General features: G+C 53.2%; 1 protein-coding gene across 1 annotated transcript; it reads left to right on the top strand.

The window, feature by feature from the left end:
* Positions 1 to 435: 435 nt before the first annotated feature.
* Positions 436 to 14,032, top strand: LOC136794144 (rho guanine nucleotide exchange factor 18-like). The gene is made up of 11 exons (XM_067033324.1): positions 436 to 544; positions 1,905 to 2,026; positions 8,438 to 8,703; positions 9,627 to 9,777; positions 10,454 to 10,568; positions 11,278 to 11,335; positions 11,666 to 11,710; positions 12,193 to 12,270; positions 13,208 to 13,310; positions 13,463 to 13,604; positions 13,983 to 14,032. Exons 1-11 carry the CDS (start codon positions 436 to 438, stop codon positions 14,030 to 14,032), a joined length of 1,239 nt encoding a protein of 412 aa, XP_066889425.1.
* Positions 14,033 to 17,517: the final 3,485 nt, after the last annotated feature.

Genomic DNA, 17,517 nt, shown 5'->3' with positions numbered 1-17,517 from the left:
TTTATGAAACGTGTTTATTTCGGCCTTAGCTACTGTTCTTGCTAACTTCCAAAAGCCCCAGCAGTTTTGCATTCACAATTTTGTATTTGTTCTTTTTTAAAGAAGGCTCCCCAAATTATACAACTGTCAGCACCCCCAAAACTTGGGGCAGTGTTTGTACTTACACAGCTGGGAGGACAGGGAACGTAAGTGGGTACAGACAGCTCACCCCATGTTGGGATAGAAAAGGACAGCATCACCCCTTCCCCTCTGCCAGCTGCAATGGTTACAGGCAGCGTGGCCACAAAATAGATCACCCCGCCTGTGCCCTTTGGAGGGTGAAAGTGGTGCTACTGTAATGACTGGGTCATTACTTGACCCAGTAGCATAAACCAGGACTGTCCCCAGCAAGCTGAGGCATGGGGTCACCCAGCCACAGGGGACCCAAGCTAAGGCATGGATGAGGACCTAACCGCCACCGTCCAAAAGGCATCGCCGTCCTGCTCCCCACCCCCACCTTGGCCCTTCCTGAAGCTGCTATATCGCTCGTACCGCGGACGTGCTGGTCAGTCTCCCTGGGTATCACCTCCATTGGATTCCTTGCCTCCACCTTCACCCATACCCTCCAGCCTCACCTCCAGGCACTCTCCCCTCGGCTCCCTGGTTTCAGCAGGACCCAGGATGTTTTGGCAGGGGGTGCGGAGGAGTGAAGGGAGTCCAGATGCCAAGGCAGTGCAATGCAGTGCAGTGCAGTACAACACAAGGCAGTGTTGTACTGTGCGATGCAATGCACAGGAGAGGGGCGCCGTAGACGGGGGAGTGGACGGAGATTTCTGGAGCGAATAGGGTGAGGTCTTTAGGCAGGCGGCCCTACACCAGGAACGGGGGGCTCTCAGGCAGCGGGTCCTGCAACGGCAGCAGCAAGGCACAGAAGGAGGATCCTGGTGCATATCGGTGGCTGGACCAAGACGTTTGACCTTCTTCCTGCGGGCGGTGGGTAACCTCCGTGGGGATTCCGATAGGCAGGGGTGAGGCGCTCTAGCTGCAGTGTAAGTAAGGGGTAGGGGGAGAGAGTCGGGGGGTGCCTGCTTCTCCCAAAGCAAAAGGCTCCATCCAACGCCCAAGATCAAGCCAGGGCACCCTCCTGACCTGGAGGGCAAGGAAGGTGACCAAGCACCCCAGGATCGGGCCCTGAGAGGTGGGCACCATCACATCCACCTTCCAGGTGAGGAAACTGAGGCTCAGAGAGGTGACTTCCCCAAAGGTGTGAAGCCATCAGGGGCAGGTCCAGGCAAGGACACAGTCTGGTTGACCCCAAACCCCTTGTTCTCTCCTCTATACCATGCCACCCAGGGGTCCCTGGAACTCAAAGTACAATATAGGGACAGAGACAGCCTGAAGTTCTACCATTAGGGACCCTCTAAATGTGGGCACTGGGTACTTGCCTTTGGTCTTAGGGACCCATTCTAGCAAATGAGGGCTTTTTGCTAGCGCAGACATGACAAATCGATTTCATCTCATGAGCTAACTCGGATCGGCTGGAGATGGCTTCCATAAATGATGCAGTGGGGACCGTGGCTCAGGAAGAAAGAGCCCTGGGATTGAGTAGAAATATCTGTCCTAGGCTCAGCATGAGTGGTGTCGAGTGGTGTCCTGTATGTTGGCTTCAAGAGGGAATTCTCTGGCGGTCCAGTGGTTAGGACTCACTCTTTCACTGCCGAGGGCCTGGATTCGAGCCCTGGTCAGGGAACTAAGAGCCCACAAGCCACAGGGTGTGGCCAAAAAAAAAAAAAAATCATTGGGACCATCCTCCCCTGCCATCCCATTTTACAGATGAGAAAACTGAGGCCCAGATGCAGCACTCAGGCCCTGACTCTTCAGGCCTCCCACTCAGCCGTGACACCTCGTCCCTCCTTTCCCCACAGGCTCTGAGCCCAAGCCATGTGTCCAGCCCTTTGACTCTGGAGCTGCAGACTCAGCCTCCAAGAGCAGCGGTGGACCCTGGAGGCCCGAGGACCCAGACTTCTCCGCCATGGAGGACGAGCAGGCATGTGTCTGACTGCTGAGACGGGCAGGAGCTGATGACGCCTGTGGCAGCAAGTACACTTTTTTAGCACCTGCAGGAACTTTGTGTGCATTATTTCAGGGAACTCTCATCAAAACATGGCAGAGTAGTTATTATCCCATTCTACAGATGAGAAAATGAATCCTTTCTGGAACAAGAGGGAGAGTGGGGTGAGTAGAAGGGAGGGTTGATGGATGGATGGAAGGAAGGAAGGATTGACAAAAGAGATGGATGGCTGGGTGGATGAAAGAATGGAGGGAAGGGAGGGAGGGAGGGGGGAAGGGTGGCGACGTGGGTGCATGGGTGGATAGAACAATCAATGAAAAAGGAAGGAAAAAGCTCCCATGGGGACCTCTGAGCTAGAACAGCCCTGCAGACGGGTCCTAAATCAGGTTGAGATGGCCAAGCCATTACGTCCCCACGTCAGTCAGTCGTGGCCTGTGGACTGCTCAGGAAGGGATGTGACTTCCCAGAAAGAGACTGACAGCTGACAGTCATCTTCTGGCAGCCCTCCCCCAGCATCTGGGGCAGCACATCCTCACTGATGGGGTGGTCTGGGTGGCATTTTATAACACCCACCACACTAAGGAAGGAGGCTCCATTACAGTCAAACCATATGTAGGAAATTCTGTGTATCTGCCCCTGTCATTTTACAGAAGAGCATCCCGGGGTCCAAGCAGGGAAAGAATTGGCCTAGGTGCCAGGGAGAATCCAGGGTAAATGAAGACAGGACCAGGACTCCAGTTTAGTTCTGGATCCTTCCAGGGCTCTGGACCTCTTGGAATCGGAGCCCTGAGCCGAAGGCAATTGGGCAGATAGGATGGCAATGGAGGGAGCGTGTACCTGGAGAAGCAGGGAGCCCTGGGTATATACAGGGAGGCTCTACCCCCCCACCACCAAATAAGCCCCGTCACCCGCATCCCTGTCCTTATCTAGTTGGTTACCAGAGCTGGAAGCAGCAGAAGGCAACATCCTTGCCCTTCCCTCCCCAGGCCCTGTGAACACTACACCTGTACAACCCTCAATTCTGTCCATGTCTCTCCTTCCTTCTCCACTGCCCTGGTGGAGGCCACTGTAATTGCTCACCCGGGTGATTTGCACAGGTGTCTTCTCTGCTGCAACAGCCCTGCCCCTGTCCAAGCCTATCTGGGCTCTGCATCTTGCATCATCTTTCTGAAGGCAAATCACAGTCCCCTGGCCTCCATACCACCATTGTTTGGAACTTAGAGATTAAATCCTCCCTTGGCCTACCAGGCCTGCTGATCCAACCTCATTCCCTCCCCCACACAAACCCCTTCAGCCATAAGGAAATCTTGCCAGTTTGTGGGGGAAGCACTGTGAGCTCTCAAGCCAGCAGGCTTCTGAACATCCTGTTCTCTTAATGCCTGGAATGCCCTCACCCAGACCCTCTACCTAGCTAACTCCTACTCATTCCTCGGGGCTTCCCTCACTGTCACTTCCTCCAGGAAGCCCTCCCTGATTTCTTCTTTCCTTCCTTTCTTTCTTCCCTTCTTCTTCTTTTCTTTCTTTTTCTTTCTTTCTTTCTTCCTTCCTTCCTTCCTTTCTTTCTTTCTTTCTTTCTTTCTTTCTTCCTTCCTTCCTTCCTTCTTTCTTTCTTTCTTTCTTTCTTTCTTTCTTTCTTTCTTTCTTTTAAAAAAACACTCAGTGGGACTTTTCATTGAAAAAGATATATATACTGGTAAGATATAAATTATTTTAAAATATATGCAACTTGACCTATATAGCCAGCTCAAGAAATCATTTACATGTCACATAGACACTATTTTATGTGGTTGGAAGTAGGGTTTGGGGGTTTTATTTTGTTACGGAAACTGTCTAAAGATGGTCTAACCTGTCCTGGTTGAGTTGTCCTTAGTAGATTTTGCACACCAATGATTACCCCAGGGTTTGTCCTTTTTAAAAAAAGGAATTTTCTATATGATTTGGCTTAGAATAAATCTTATTTTTCAAACTTAAAAAAATTAAATTTAAGTTTAAAATAATAATAACAAAAAAGGGATTTTCGAAGTAGAACTCCAAACCAGAATTCCTGTCCCTTCAAACAGGGTCAGCTGGCCCCCCTTCAGTTCTTCTCCAGCCCATTTTCTAGAACATTCACTCATCCTTGATGATAATCGCTAGATTTAGTTGTCAGTCTACTCCAATTAGCTCCATCTGGCAGAGTCATCAATTTGCCCAGAGGAAGGGCCCTGACTCCTAAAGTTTAAAAACAACAACCACGGTCGCAACAACCAATATCTGCTTTCATTGATCGAGGGCTTGCCATGTGTAAGCATCATCTCATTTTACCTGCCCAGCAATCCTACAAGAAGGCATCATCACGCCCATTTTAGAGATGAGAAGACTGAGGCCCAGAGAGGGTTAGAAACTTGCCTGAGGTCACACTGAGCTAATAAAAGACACGCGAAGGATGCAAACTGTGACTAAGACCTTTCTATCGTTCCAGCCATCCGAAAAGTGTCTGTCCCTGTTACTTATTTGCTCTTTTGTTTGCAATCAATTCCCTTTTCACACGATAAAATGGAACCAGAGAAACGAAATGCTTGAAGTTGCTTTGGCGTGCTACTTTTTCTTAATATACAAGGAGATAAAGAACTCTTTACCTTTTTTAAAAACGTTGATCCATGTACTATCTCAATCTGCACACAGCAAGCCCTTTGGTAGAGTGGGATTCCTGGGACATCTCGTCTCTGGGTCTGCCATTGTGGGGGGACCCGTCCCTCAAGGTTCCCCAGGGTTCCAGGGAGCAGGAGCCTGGATTTACTGTATCCTCTCTGGGGCATCAGGGCCAGCATACAAATGTTTAGGGAGATGCCTGGGAAGGCCCTCGGTGGGCCGGCTCCCATTCCGGACCCAGGAAATGTTGGAGGAAAGATACAAGTTCCCCAGCAAAGGACAAAGCCCCCTCCCTCCCCCTCCATCGCTATACCTGCCACAGCTGCCCACCATCCCCTTCCACCCAAAGCTCTGGCGGGGTTCCCACTTCTGCTTCTGTGAGGGAGGCCAGATGTAGGAGAGGGAGTGGAGAGGGCCCAGCCCAGGCCAAGAGGCTGTCCTGATGTATTTATATTTACAGGAGGATGAAAACCAGGGAGGCAAAAGGAAACTTCTGGGGCCGTGGCAGAGGAGACGGGAGTTGGCAGAGGTTACCGAGGCACCAGGGGTGGGATTGGAGCGATCTCGGGAAGGCTGCTGCTGAAGTCATAGGAGAACCAGGGGAACCTGGACCCGCCAGGGCCAGAGGTGTGGGGTTTTTGGACAGAGAGACTGAAGAAGAGGGACCCTGGGATATGAAAGATATGGGGAGGAAGCAGCAGGCAGAGAAGGAGCAGCCAGGGAGGTGGGAGGGGAGCAAAATCAGTGGGTGCAGGCATTTCCCTGGCAGTGCAGTGGTTAAGACTCTGCACTTCCATTGCAGGGGGCATGGGTTCGATCACTGGTCGGGGAACTAAGATCCCACATGCCACGCAGTGCAGCACCCCCCCCGCCCCCCCAAAAAAAGATCAGTGGGAGCAAAGGAAAGATTCAAGACCATGGAAAACAGTATGGCCGGGGCTCAAAAAGCCAACCAGAGAATTGCCGTACGATCCAGCAACCCCACTTCCGCAGATCTACCCAAAAGAGGCGAAAGCAGGGACTCAGACAGATGTTGTACAACCGTATTCATAGCAGCATAATCCACAAGAACCAAAATGTGGAAGCAACCCAAATGTCCATCAAAGACTGAATGGATAAGCAAAATGTACTTTTGTTTATATCCATACAATATGGTCCATCCATACAGTGGAATGTTAGCCTTTAAAAGGAAGGACATTCTGACCCATGCTAAAATACGGGTGAACTTGAAAACATTATGCTAAGTGAAATAAACTAGACACAAGAGGACAAATATCGTATGATTCCACTTATACGAAGTCCCTAGAATAGGCAAATTCAATAAGACACAGTAGAGTCGAGGTGACCAGGGGCTCAAGGATGTTAGAATGGGGAGTTACTGTTTAATGGGTACAAACCTTCTTTGGAGGAAGATGAAAAAAAATTCTGGAGATGGATGGTGGTGGCAATTGCACAATAGTTGTAAACGCACTTAATGCCACTGACTCGTATACTTAAAAATGGTTTAAATGGTGAATTCTATGTTATGTATACATTACTACGATTTTAAAAAACAAGGAAGGTGGCAAAACTGTAGAAAGCTCCAAGTGGGGGAGGTGAGGAGAACGCCAGACCCTGCCTAGCTCTTCCACGCTCATTCCACGGCAGGTGTGAACACTGCCACCTGCGTCCTCCCAGCCAAGATCCTCAGCCGACCAAGAGCGTGGCTCTTGGCTGGCAGGTGTTTGCCCCTTTCAATTGGCTGCTTCTCTGAAAATTCCCCACACCAAGTGTTAGCAAGGACCTTCCTGTTCACCCTTCCCCTAGTAAAGACTGGCCATGACCGGCCAAATAGTCCAGGGATAAATAGGGTTGCAACATGGAGCAGACAAAATTAAAGGATGCACAGTTAGACTTGAATATTGTAATGTTTGGAATCTACTTACACTAGAAAAAAAATTCGTTGTTTATATGAAACTGGAATTTCACTGGACGTCCTGCATTTTATCTGGCAGTCCTATCCTGGGGGCCTCTTATAGAACTCATAAAGGAGGTCAGGTCTGCTCAGGGGGCCCCTTCAGGCCACCAATTGGGACAGTCCATCAGGGGCTGCCTGAGCTCACACAGATGTCTGGGGTCACATCTCAGGGTTGGTTTTGCATGGAGCATTGGTAGAGGACCCCCCACCTACCCACAGAACCCTGTCTGAGGACAGTACTAAGGAAGGCCTGGAAAAGGACAGTCCCTGTCCTGCAAATCCTGACGACCCAAAGGAGGGACACCTTATTTAGACTGGAGGAATCAGGAAGGCAGCCTGGAGGGCATGCCCAAGCTGGGTTTTCACGGGTGAATAGGAGTTCTCTAGGCTGTCTCTGGGTGGCTTGGGAGAAGAGGTCCTCCAGGGAGAGGAAAAAGCAGGTGCTCTGGCTGGGGGGGGGAAATGACAAATAGAATGACTGGGTGGGAGAGAGAGGAAAAAGAAATAGAAGAGTAACAAGGGTAAGGAAGAGGATAGAGCTTTGGATCCAGACAGATCTGAGTTTGGGTCTGGCTCTGAGGTTTACTGACTGTGTGGCCCAGGACTGTGTGGTCCTTTCTCCTCCCTGAGCCTGTCTCCTGATCTGGAAAGTCGGACAACGACGCCCCCTGGTGGAGCTGCGGTGCGATTATGGCTAACACCCGTGTAGTTCTGGGTGCAGATTGGTCGCTGCTTGGGTGGATGTGGCAATCATCGTCCACCCCTGTGTATCTTCCGTGTCTAACAGCGTCTGGCACATCGATGCCTCATGGGTGGGTTGCAACGTGAGGCTGCAGACGGGCCAGAAGCGGGAGGCAGCCGACCCTGGAGCCCTTTGCCCTGTGCTCACGAGCTCAGGCTTCTGCGGTCCGCGAGCCGAAGTTATTGCAGGGGATTTAGGAGCGCAGAGGTTCCAGGCTACCCTCTGGTAGGACGGAGCAGGGCCGGAAATAGGGGGAGGCAAGCGAGGTGCGGGGTCCGAAACTGTCATGTCTTAACATTTTGATAATTTGCTCATCATGGAACTCTTCGCACTGTATTGAGTTCTTTTTTAAAAAATATTATATTAAAGTATGATTTTCTTTATTCCTGAGTTTGGGGGCACCCCCTACAATTTTGTGTCCGAGGTGAGTGCCTCACTTGCCTCACCCTAGGCCTGGGAGGGAGACTTAGGGTACAGGAGACCCATGAGTACACACCCTAAGCAGCCCCGGGAAAAGACTAGGAGCCCCTTGGGACTTCCGTGGCCGTCCGGTGGTTAAGACTCCGCGCTTCCACTGCAGGGGGTGCGGGTCCGATCCCGGGTGGGGGAATGAAGATAGCGCATGTCGCGCAGTGAGGCCAAAAAAAAAAAGACTACGAGCCCTGACACTGCCTGAAATTACACCAGTAGCAGTAGCACCGAGGATAATTTACCTCCGTGCAGCGCTTTTACAAATTGCGTTCACAGGCATGATCTTAAACAAGCTGAGTGAGCCGACAGGACAGAGGTTATTTTGTCTGTTTCATAAGACCGTCAGACAGAAATTCAGTAAGGGAGCTGGAATCAGGTCTGCCAGCCCAGATTTCTGGCCCCTTTTTGGGGGATAAAGCCTTGAAGGCCTGGGTTAGACATTGCACTGAGGGGACCACCCCCATCCTACCCCACCTGCCACTAGATGGGCGCTGAACCCAGGTTGGACGGGAGGGGTATGGGCAGGGTCTGTGAGTTGGGGGCCTCTGCTGCCCTCGGTCACTGCCTTTTCCCCATCCGTCTCCAGGAGGATGGAATTCCAGGACTGCTCGGCGATGGCGAGAGCTCAGAGGACTTCAGCCTGGACTTGGGGGACCTTCAGGGCAGTGAGTATATCCAGGACCTGGGCCTTGAGGTCCCTTCACAAAGCCAGCCTAGGGGGGCCAGGGGCAGTGGGCCCCCTAGCGAAGAAGCCGGAGAAGACTCGCCCTTCTCCAGCCTGGCAGGGTCCCAGGGCCTGCCTCGAAGACGCAGCTGGGAGAGGTCGCGGAGCTGCTCTGAGACCTGGCAGAGGTCAGTCCCCCCCACCCTGCTAACGCCTTCCAGGACACACCCCCAGGGTGGCCAGGCCACGCTGCCCCCCCCCCCCCCCTGCCTCTCTGTCATCTAGCTCAAGGGCCACCAGAGGTGTCTGCACTGTCAGAAGGCAGCCCCAAAGGCCCTCTCCGGAGATGCAGGCCTGCACACAGAGCCCACGTGGGCACATGAATCCGTGTGCGTGCGTAAGCGGGCACACGCTGAAGGAGCGTGCCCCAGCCCAGACCGGAACTGCGTGAACCCGGCAGGCAGGCTCAGACCTAGGTGTGCGCACCCACCCTGGGCGTACACGCCCACGCTCGACACGCAGGCGTGCACCCTCCCCCTGCTCAAACCCAGGAACGCATAAACATGTCACTGGCACATGCGTGCACAAAGCCACAGATGCACTTGTGATCAAAACACAGATGCGTGCTCGGTGCCACCCACAAACAAACCACAGTGGCAGCCCCAAACAGTAGAGAGGGGTGCTTTAGCTGCCCTCTCCACCCCTCACAGGTCCCCCCAGATAGAAATCCAGTCTGTGTAAATAAAACAGTGGGAAGGAGGACTTCCCTGGTGGTCCAGTGGTTAAGACTCCGAGCTTCCAATCCAGGGGCACGGGTTTGATGCCTGATCGGGGAACTAAGTTAATACCACATGCCGCTGGGTCAAGAAAAAAAAAAAAAAAAAAAGGTAAAAAAATCCCCAAAACAGTGGGCCCGCGATGCAAATGGAACTTTAGCATCAAATCCCCCAGCCAGACTCCCCACCCACCTCTCTGGTACTGGGAGAGCTGGACCCCTCTCTGTGCCTTGTCCCCCCAGAGGGCTACCCACGGGTTCCCTCCAGGCCCCCATGCCTCACATGCTGGAGCTGGGGCAGGTGGAAGAGACCAACTCCCTCCCTTCCTCCGCCAGGCTCAGTCTCGAAGCCTCAGCTGCAAATGAGGGGCCCTGTCTCCCTCGGACTCTGGCCAGCCTTGCTCTGAACCTGCCGGGAGAGGGCCTCCAGGCCTGGACCCAAGGGTGTCTGTCTGGGGTTGGAACCCCCCCAGAGGCACCAAACAAGGTGGGTGCAACCTGCAGCCGCCCCGGATGATAGCGCACATGTGGGCCTAGGCACGGTCTCTGCAGGTTCCAAGGAGTGCCTTGCCCATAGCTGGGGGGACTGCTTTATCATGGCAGGCATAGCCCGTGACTGAGGAGTCGCTGGGTCCTGAGATTGCAGCCCAGACCTGAAGGTCCTTTGCTGAGCTGGGATCCTTGGCCATCAGGGTACCCCTGGGCTGGGGAGCAGGGGCATGTCTCCGCATCTTTGCAGCTGGAAGGAGGCCCTGCCTGTGACTGGAGTTTGCAAGTAGGGAGGGCTCGTCTGAGGTCTGGGATTTTAGCTCAAACCTGGGGAATGCATGCTCGGAGCTGTTGCCTCTGCCTGGGGCATCTTTGCTCATGACCATGACCTGGGGGGGAAATTACTGGCCATGGCTGGAATTTGTGGCTCAGAATTCCAGAGCTCCAAGCCCACAGTTGGGGTGGGGAGTTGGTGGTCCTTGGCAGGACTGCAGCCCACGGCTGGGGAGGGTATGGCTCCAGCCCTCAGCTGCTACGGAGTTCCAACGCTGTGTTCATGCCCCATGGCTGGGGGCAGCCCCTGTCTGCAGCTGAAGGCTGGGGACCCTCGACCCGGCGAGCCTGCCTGCAGCCTGGGCTGTCTCCAGGCTTAGCGAGATGCTTATTCCCTGCAGGAATGTGACAGCCCCGAAAAAAGAGTGAGGTCACGGTCAGTTCCCGTGTCCTTCGATGAGATCAGCTCCCTGGAAATCTTTCCGCCTTTGGAAGTGCCCGCTCCAGCGGTTCAAGGTAGCCCAGCCTGGGGCTTTCCTTCATTCAAACCAAGTGGAGTAGGGGCTTTCTGCTGGAGGGTCCCTTGGATGGGGCTGGTGGAGGGGGCTTAGGGTCCCCTGGACAGGAACTGGGCAGAATGCTGGGGGGGGGGTTCCTGCATCATCTGCCCTTCCCCCACCCCTACACCCCCCACCCCACTCCCCCCACCCCACCCCACCCCCCCACCCCCTGCCCAGGGATCCTCTAGCCAAGGTGGACACAACACTGCAATGACCAGCAGGGCTCCCTCTTCTCCCTCTGACTCTGTCTCTTTCTTTATCTCCTTCTTTGTCTCTGAATCTCTATCTGAAGAGCTTGTGTCCCTCTGGTGTCAGACAGACCTACAGGCCAAACCGGAATCTACCACTTTCTAGCAAGTCTCTAAGCTTCCTGAGCTTTCTTGCTGAGAATGGGACAATTACTGTACCTCCTTAGGGTCGCTTGGAGGGTTCACCGACCGCATATGTGTAAAGCGTTTAGCCAGTCATAAGCACTCGTGACACGCCGGGGACACCTCCATCCCCGGCTCCCTGCCCTCTTTTCACCTCTCCTCCCCGAGAGTGGCAAGCCACATCTGGACAGTCTCCATTTCTGCAGGGGTGGGTTCGGGGGGCGCCGTGCCGGGCTGGTCCTGCCCCAGGGCCCCCTTCACGCCTGTGCCTCTTGGGGTGGGGGCTGCTTCCAGGCCTGGATCCACCGGTGCTGGAGTGCATGGAAAAGGACCACGTGGAGCCAGGTCATGTGTGAGTGTCCGCCCCCGGCTCAGGGAGGGACCCCCTGGACAGCCAAGGAGTCAAGGCTGGAGGAGGAGGGATGCCGGGTGTAGCATCACTGGCTCTAAGTGACCAGCCACTGTCCCCCTATAATAATCTCCATCTTCTCTACCACACCATCCTTCTCCCAGGAGAGGGATCCAGGCCCCTCCGAAAGGTTCTCGACAGCATAGGGAGGGGCTGGGCATCCAGTTTAGGGGCTGCATCGGGACCCGGGACCGGGCCGGGCAGTCACAGCTCGCCTTGGGGAATGTCCGTCATGTGGCGGCAACTGTGGGCTGTTTTTATCTGCCATTGCAGGCTGATTGTGCAGCAGGTGCTTCAAGAACTCCGACAGTACCATGGGTGAGTGGAAAGGGGGCTAGGTGTGAGGCAACAGGTATGTGAGGACAGGTGCGGAGGACAGGTGTAGGGGGACAGGTATAGGAGTGACCAGGCACGGTGTGAAGACAGGAGAAATGGGAGGAGAACGGTGACAGGAGAGTAGGAGGACGCACAGGTGTGGGAAAGGACAGGGTACAGAAGCAAGCCGCCACCAGTCCACGCACTACCTTTGTACAAATGGGAAAAGGTACCTCTTTCCCAAAATACTGCCGTCTGTTAGAAAAACTTCCTGATTTTGTTTGACCGAGACCTGTTATCACCCTTTGCTGGAAAACCCATCACAGTGGCCATGTATACAAGCCCACACGTGGAGGGATGGTGGGATCTCAGACGTGGCACGGGGGGCACACCTATCCACAGGAGCGCAGAGGGAGAGGGGCGCGAGAGGGGGCATGTGCGGGAGGAAGGAAGGACTGCTGTGTCTGTCCCCTCTGATCCTGCAGGGCCTGGCAGAGGGCTCGCTTGTCCGTCAGCCCCGGAGAGGCCCACTCAAACCTCACCTGGTTTGAGTTCCTGTCCGAGTGAGTACGCAGAGCTGTTGGCGGGCCGCCACTGGCTTCCCAAAGAGGTTAACCACTGCCCCCTGAGCTGGGGGCAGGAGCCGGGGCCCCCATCCTCTCACCGGAACCGCCAGGGCAACGGTAGGGGTGGTGGGGGGGGGCTCCTCATATGCCCTGGGAGGGCAGAGGAAGACTTCTCGGAGGAGGTGACAGCTTGAGCTGGGTTCCGAGGGAAGAGTAGGAGTTCACCAATCTGAAGAAATGAGGATGGGGAAAAGGAATCGGTGCCTTCCTCAGGAAGAGTGTCAGGGTGGGGCTGGGAGGAGGGGAGGGAGGGGCAGTCAGCAGAGGCCAGATCACACCTGGGAAGCAAAGGAGCACAGCTCTGTGGTGACCGATGATGGTGAGCGCTGTCAGGGGTACAGACTGGAGGCACGGACTCTCCCTCCAGGGACTAGATTCTGCAGGGGCTGGGTTTCTTTGCCAATGACTTGATACATATTTATTAAGTGAGGGTGTGCCAGTCATCCAGGAGAGGTACCATCTGGGGCTGGAGCATCGGACGGGAAGAGGGCAGCCGGGTTGGACAGAGATCCCACAGAAAGAATGGGCAGGATTTTAGGCTGATGAGGTAGGGAGGGGGCATGAATCGGAGGGAGGAGGCTGAGGTGGACAAGGTCCATCCAGGGACCTCAAGTCTGAGACCACGTCGCCTTCCCCTCTGCAAACCTGGTCCCCAAGGTTCCTGAAAGTTGCAAACCTCTGTAAATGTTTGTTCAGGGAATGAGTGAGGGAGAGAAGGAGGGAGAGAGTTAGGGACCACAGCAGGGGAGACCCAGGATGGGAGGGGCCTCAGGGAGACAGATTCCAGGTGGATCCCAGAAGCGACCTGCAGGACCGGCTCAGAAGGGCCTTCTGGGTCTGCTGTGCTCTGCTCACCACATTTTCTGCCCCTCAGGAGCGAGGAGAGAGTGGGGAAGATGGAGAGAAGTGACAGGAGTGCCAGGGTGAAGCGTAGACTGAGTTCCCTCCGATGTCGAGTCACCAGGCAGAAGGAGAAGGTCAGGGGGCCGGGCCGGGGGTAGGGGTGGGGGTGGGGGACTCCCCCTCTGCCTTCTTCAGCTTGTCAGGGTGCCCCTGGCTCCAGATCTCTATGATTCGAGGCGAGACTGGATGCACAGGGCATTCCAAGGCCTGCCTCTGTCTCCAACAGGGGAAGAGCCCAGTGCTTCTGAAAGACAAAGGCCAGGATGCTCGAGAGCAGAAAGAATGTGTCAACGGGCACCAGCTCGCTCAGGGAACCTTCTCTGGCCACTCCAGCTGCCTGCTGTGTGGCAAACCTTTTCTGAGCTCTGGTAAGTCTGGTGGCCCAGCCCATCCCCCTGGCTGGCAGCCACCTTCTCTCCTTCACTTCCCCTAAATCGCTCTCGTGGCCTCCTTCGCTCTTTGCATCCTCGTCCTATTTCACCCTTTCTCAGCTCGGACCAGCTCGGGTTTCCTGGATGTCACCAGGGATCCATCCTTAAGAGCAGGGACCAATTGGTTAGCTCGCCACCACCACCCCCCCACCACCACCACCCCCCCGCCCCAGATTCCCTTTAAGTCTCAGCTTTCGTCGTTGCAAAAATCCTTTGGCAAAATCCAGACTCAGGCAGTATATTGGTTAGCTAGGGCTGCGTAACAAAGTAACACCGTCTGGTTGGCTTAGACCACAGAAATGCACTGTCTCACAGTTCTGAAGAAGTTCGACAACGAGGTGTCAGCAGGGCCAGGCTCCCTCTGAAGGTGCTAGGGGAGGGTCCACCCCAGGTCCCTCTCCTGGCTTCTGGACCCCAGGTCCCTCTCCTGGCTTCTGGACCCCAGGTGCCTCTCCTGGCTTCTGGACCCCAGGTCCCTCTCCTGGCTTCTGGAAGTCTGGTGGCTTGTGCCAGCAGAACTATACTCTTCACATGACGTTGTCCCTGTATGCCTGTCTACGTCTGAAATGCCCCTTTTCCTGAGGACACCAGTCACATTGTATTAGGGGCCGACCCTACCGTAGTATGACCTCATCGAACTAAACAAAATGGCAATGACCCTATTTCCAAATAAGGCCACCTTCTGATGTGCTGAGGGGGATTAGGACTGAAACATACGCATTGGGGTCGGTGGGGGGGAGGCACGATCAGCCCATAACAGGCAATTTCCTGCCTCCCGGGGCTGTCTGGGGGGGGGGGGGGGGGTAATGGTGTCTGCTCAGGAAAAAAGTACTAGGTTCCAGAGGCCTTGGAGGGAGATGACTGGCCTTTTCTGAGATTTAGCATGTCACCTTTTTGAAAACAAATCGGGCTTTGTAAGGGAGAGAGAGGAGGCACCAGCAACTGCGTGTTAGTTGCAAATTCAGGCTAGTGCAGGGTTCCTCAACCGTGGCCCTACTGCTATTTGAGGCCTAGTAATTCTTTGTTGGGGGAAGGGGGAGCTATTTTGTGCACTGGAGGATGCTGAGCAGCACCCCTGGTCTCCACCTACTAGGTACCTATTCCCCCCCATCCCATGAGTCATGACAACCAAAAATGTCTCTAGATGTGGCCAAATGTCCCCTGGGGGCTAGGGTTGCCCCGGTGAGAATCACTGGGGGGTTCAGTAGAGAACTGGCCCCGGGATGGGCTGTGCCGTGCGAGCTGTCCCTCCACCTGCACGGCAGGTGCCTCCCTGTGACCTGAGCCCCAGGCTTTGCATTTCCTCCTTGCCTGGCCCCACACGTGGGCAGCTTCCTTCTTCCTGATTTCCTCCCTCTTTGCGGAGCACTGTTTTTGCTGGTGGTGGGACTGTTGGCTGCTCTTGTCAGCGTGTCCCCTTCGGAGCTCTCTCTGCATTGGAAGATCTCCAACCCGCTTTCTGACACGTGAGCTGTTTTCAGCCGACGCCACCTGGGCTCCGCAAAAGTCTTCAGCATCTTAAGGTCCTTTTAAGCAGCAGGTGACTTCCTGTTTCTGCTGACTTCCTAATCTCTTCTTCTGGGGGTCAGGGGTGAGGTCTAATGGATACAGACTTCCCTGGAGGGCCCGGATCAAGCCCCACGGAGCTGTATCTCAGGCATCCAATTCAAGGGGATAAGTGGGAGGTTGGCAGGAGGAAGAATGAGGTCAAAGATCCGGGACTGGGCCATGCACAGTACAGAAATGCATCCACGCTGTAATGGCAGGGTGGAGTATTTTGCAGCATGCTCGCAAAGCTGAAAATATTTACCTTACGGCTCTTTACAGCCAAAGTTTGCCGGTCCCCAAGCTAGCTTTCCCAGCAGCAAGGAAGACCCAGGGAAGTGACTGACAGTAGCCAACAGATCAATGAACCCCTTACACGTCTGACCTTGAAGATGAGGGTTCCAACAGAGACTAATTTCCTGAAGGTCACGTTACAATCACAGAAGAATTCGCACATATAGTAAGAGAGTAACATTACTATACGGAGCAGATACAATATCCCAAACACCAAGTCCTTTAAACAGATTTCCTCATTAATCTTCACAACTCTGTAAGATGGGCACTAGTATTCCCCCTTTCTACAGATGAGGGATCTGAGGCCCAGAGGAGTTAAGTTCTTGTCAAAGGTCACACAGCAGGGTCTGAACTCAGAGCCTGAGCCCCTGATCACCAGTCCACTGCCACATGACACCATTTAATATTTTTTTTAACTTTTTTTGTTGTTGTTGTTACAATGTGGCTTCTGTTTCATGTTTTGGTTTTTTGGCCGCGGGGCATGTGGGATCTTAGCTCCCCGACCAGGGATCAAACCCTCACCGCCTGCAATGGAAGAGGAAGTCTTAACCACTAGAGCGCCAGAGAAGTCCCTATTTTTTGTTTAGTAAAATTAACTTTTAATTCTTTCAGTTGTACCAAAGGCAAAATTTTATAGTTTAAAAGAAAATGAAATTACAGATACATGAAAACCAAAAGTTTAATATACCAAAGACACTCTGTTGTTTTGACGCGCTTAATGTCAATATTTGGGGCAATTTTTAAGGTTTTTCCCACCAAAAAACGGCATTAATAATAGCTCTGTACAATAACATTTAGAATAATAGGAAGATGAAAACACTTTCATGCCATATTTTTGCCAGCTGTTCTAAAGACAGCAAACACGTGCTCAGTTGGTTTTCCTTCACTTTGAAATAAGCTACCGGTAATCCTAAACCAGGCAAAACTGTATTGTTCCTGGATGGAATACAAGCGGTCATCCTTGCAAAAATGTTTTGCAATGAGTCCTTGGCTTCTATGAAAGCCCTAAAATAGTAAACGAGAGACTAGAGTTTATTTTCAGATTCTGTGACTGGCTTCCAATAATCTTTTACCAGTAGACTTACAGGCAAAATACCAGGTACTAAGGATCAGATTCCATTCTTTGGTATAAGCGTGAAACTGTTGTGGATTGCCGTCCGTGGCTAGCAAAAACCAACGAATTACCACGCGTAGAATGCAATGCAAGGCAGGCAGGAGGGATAACTTAATGTTGTGTTTGTTACTTCAAAAAGACCAGACCTGGGACTTGCAAGTGGAATCTTTTGCTGCATTTTGGCATTATACCCTAACTTAGAGTATACAACTATCTATCTGAGGACTCTCCTAACCCTCCAGTGGGCGGCAGATCCCTTTTCTCCCCAAAACTTTTCATTTTATTTTTTAACTTTTTAAATTTTTCTTTTTCTTTTTTTTTTTTTTTTTTTGCTGCGCTGGGTCTTCATTGCTGCATGCGGGGTTTCTCTAGTTGTGGCGAGCGGGGGCTACTCTTTGTTGCAGCGCGCGGGCTTCTCATTGCGGTGGCTTCTCTTGTTGTGGAGCGCGGGCTCTAGGCGCGCGGGCTTCAGTAGTTGTGGCTCGCGGGCTCAGTAGTTGTGGCGCACGGGCTTAGTTGCTCCGCGGCACGTGGGATCTTCCCGGACCAGGGCTCGAACCCGTGTCCCCTGCATCGGCAGTCGGATTCTTAACCGCTGCGCCACCAGGGAAGTCCTTTCATTTTGATTTACAGAAAAGTGCAGAGAGAGCCCCTTACACGGTTCACCTAGCTTTTCCCCTCATGTTAATATCTTATATGACCACAATATGCTTGTCACAATTTAGGAACCAACATTGGTACAGTACTAGTAACCAAACTCCAGACTTAATTCAGATCTCACCAGTTTTCTTTGTTTGTTTCCATTACTGTTCTCCTTCTGTTTCAGGATCCAATTCAGATACTACCTTATCTTCAACCACCCTGTCTTCCCAGTTTCTCTGGTCTTTGAGGGTTTCT

The sequence above is a fragment of the Kogia breviceps genome, chromosome 4 (genome assembly GCF_026419965.1).
Source record: "Kogia breviceps isolate mKogBre1 chromosome 4, mKogBre1 haplotype 1, whole genome shotgun sequence".
In the NCBI taxonomy this organism is placed as follows: Eukaryota; Metazoa; Chordata; class Mammalia; order Artiodactyla; family Physeteridae; genus Kogia; species Kogia breviceps.
The sequence above is the reverse complement of the archived record's forward strand: the minus strand, read 5'-3'. Positions and strand labels throughout refer to the sequence as shown.

Bases quoted from the DNA above. Each gene is read 5' to 3' on its own strand.
- LOC136794144 (XM_067033324.1), top strand. From the start codon at position 436: ATGGATGAGGACCTAACCGCCACCGTCCAAAAGGCATCGCCGTCCTGC. The intron at 10,569-11,277 runs GTAGCCCAGCCT...GGCTGCTTCCAG, and splicing joins GCCCGCTCCAGCGGTTCAAG to GCCTGGATCCACCGGTGCTG. The intron at 13,311-13,462 runs GTCAGGGGGCCG...TGTCTCCAACAG, and splicing joins TCACCAGGCAGAAGGAGAAG to GGGAAGAGCCCAGTGCTTCT.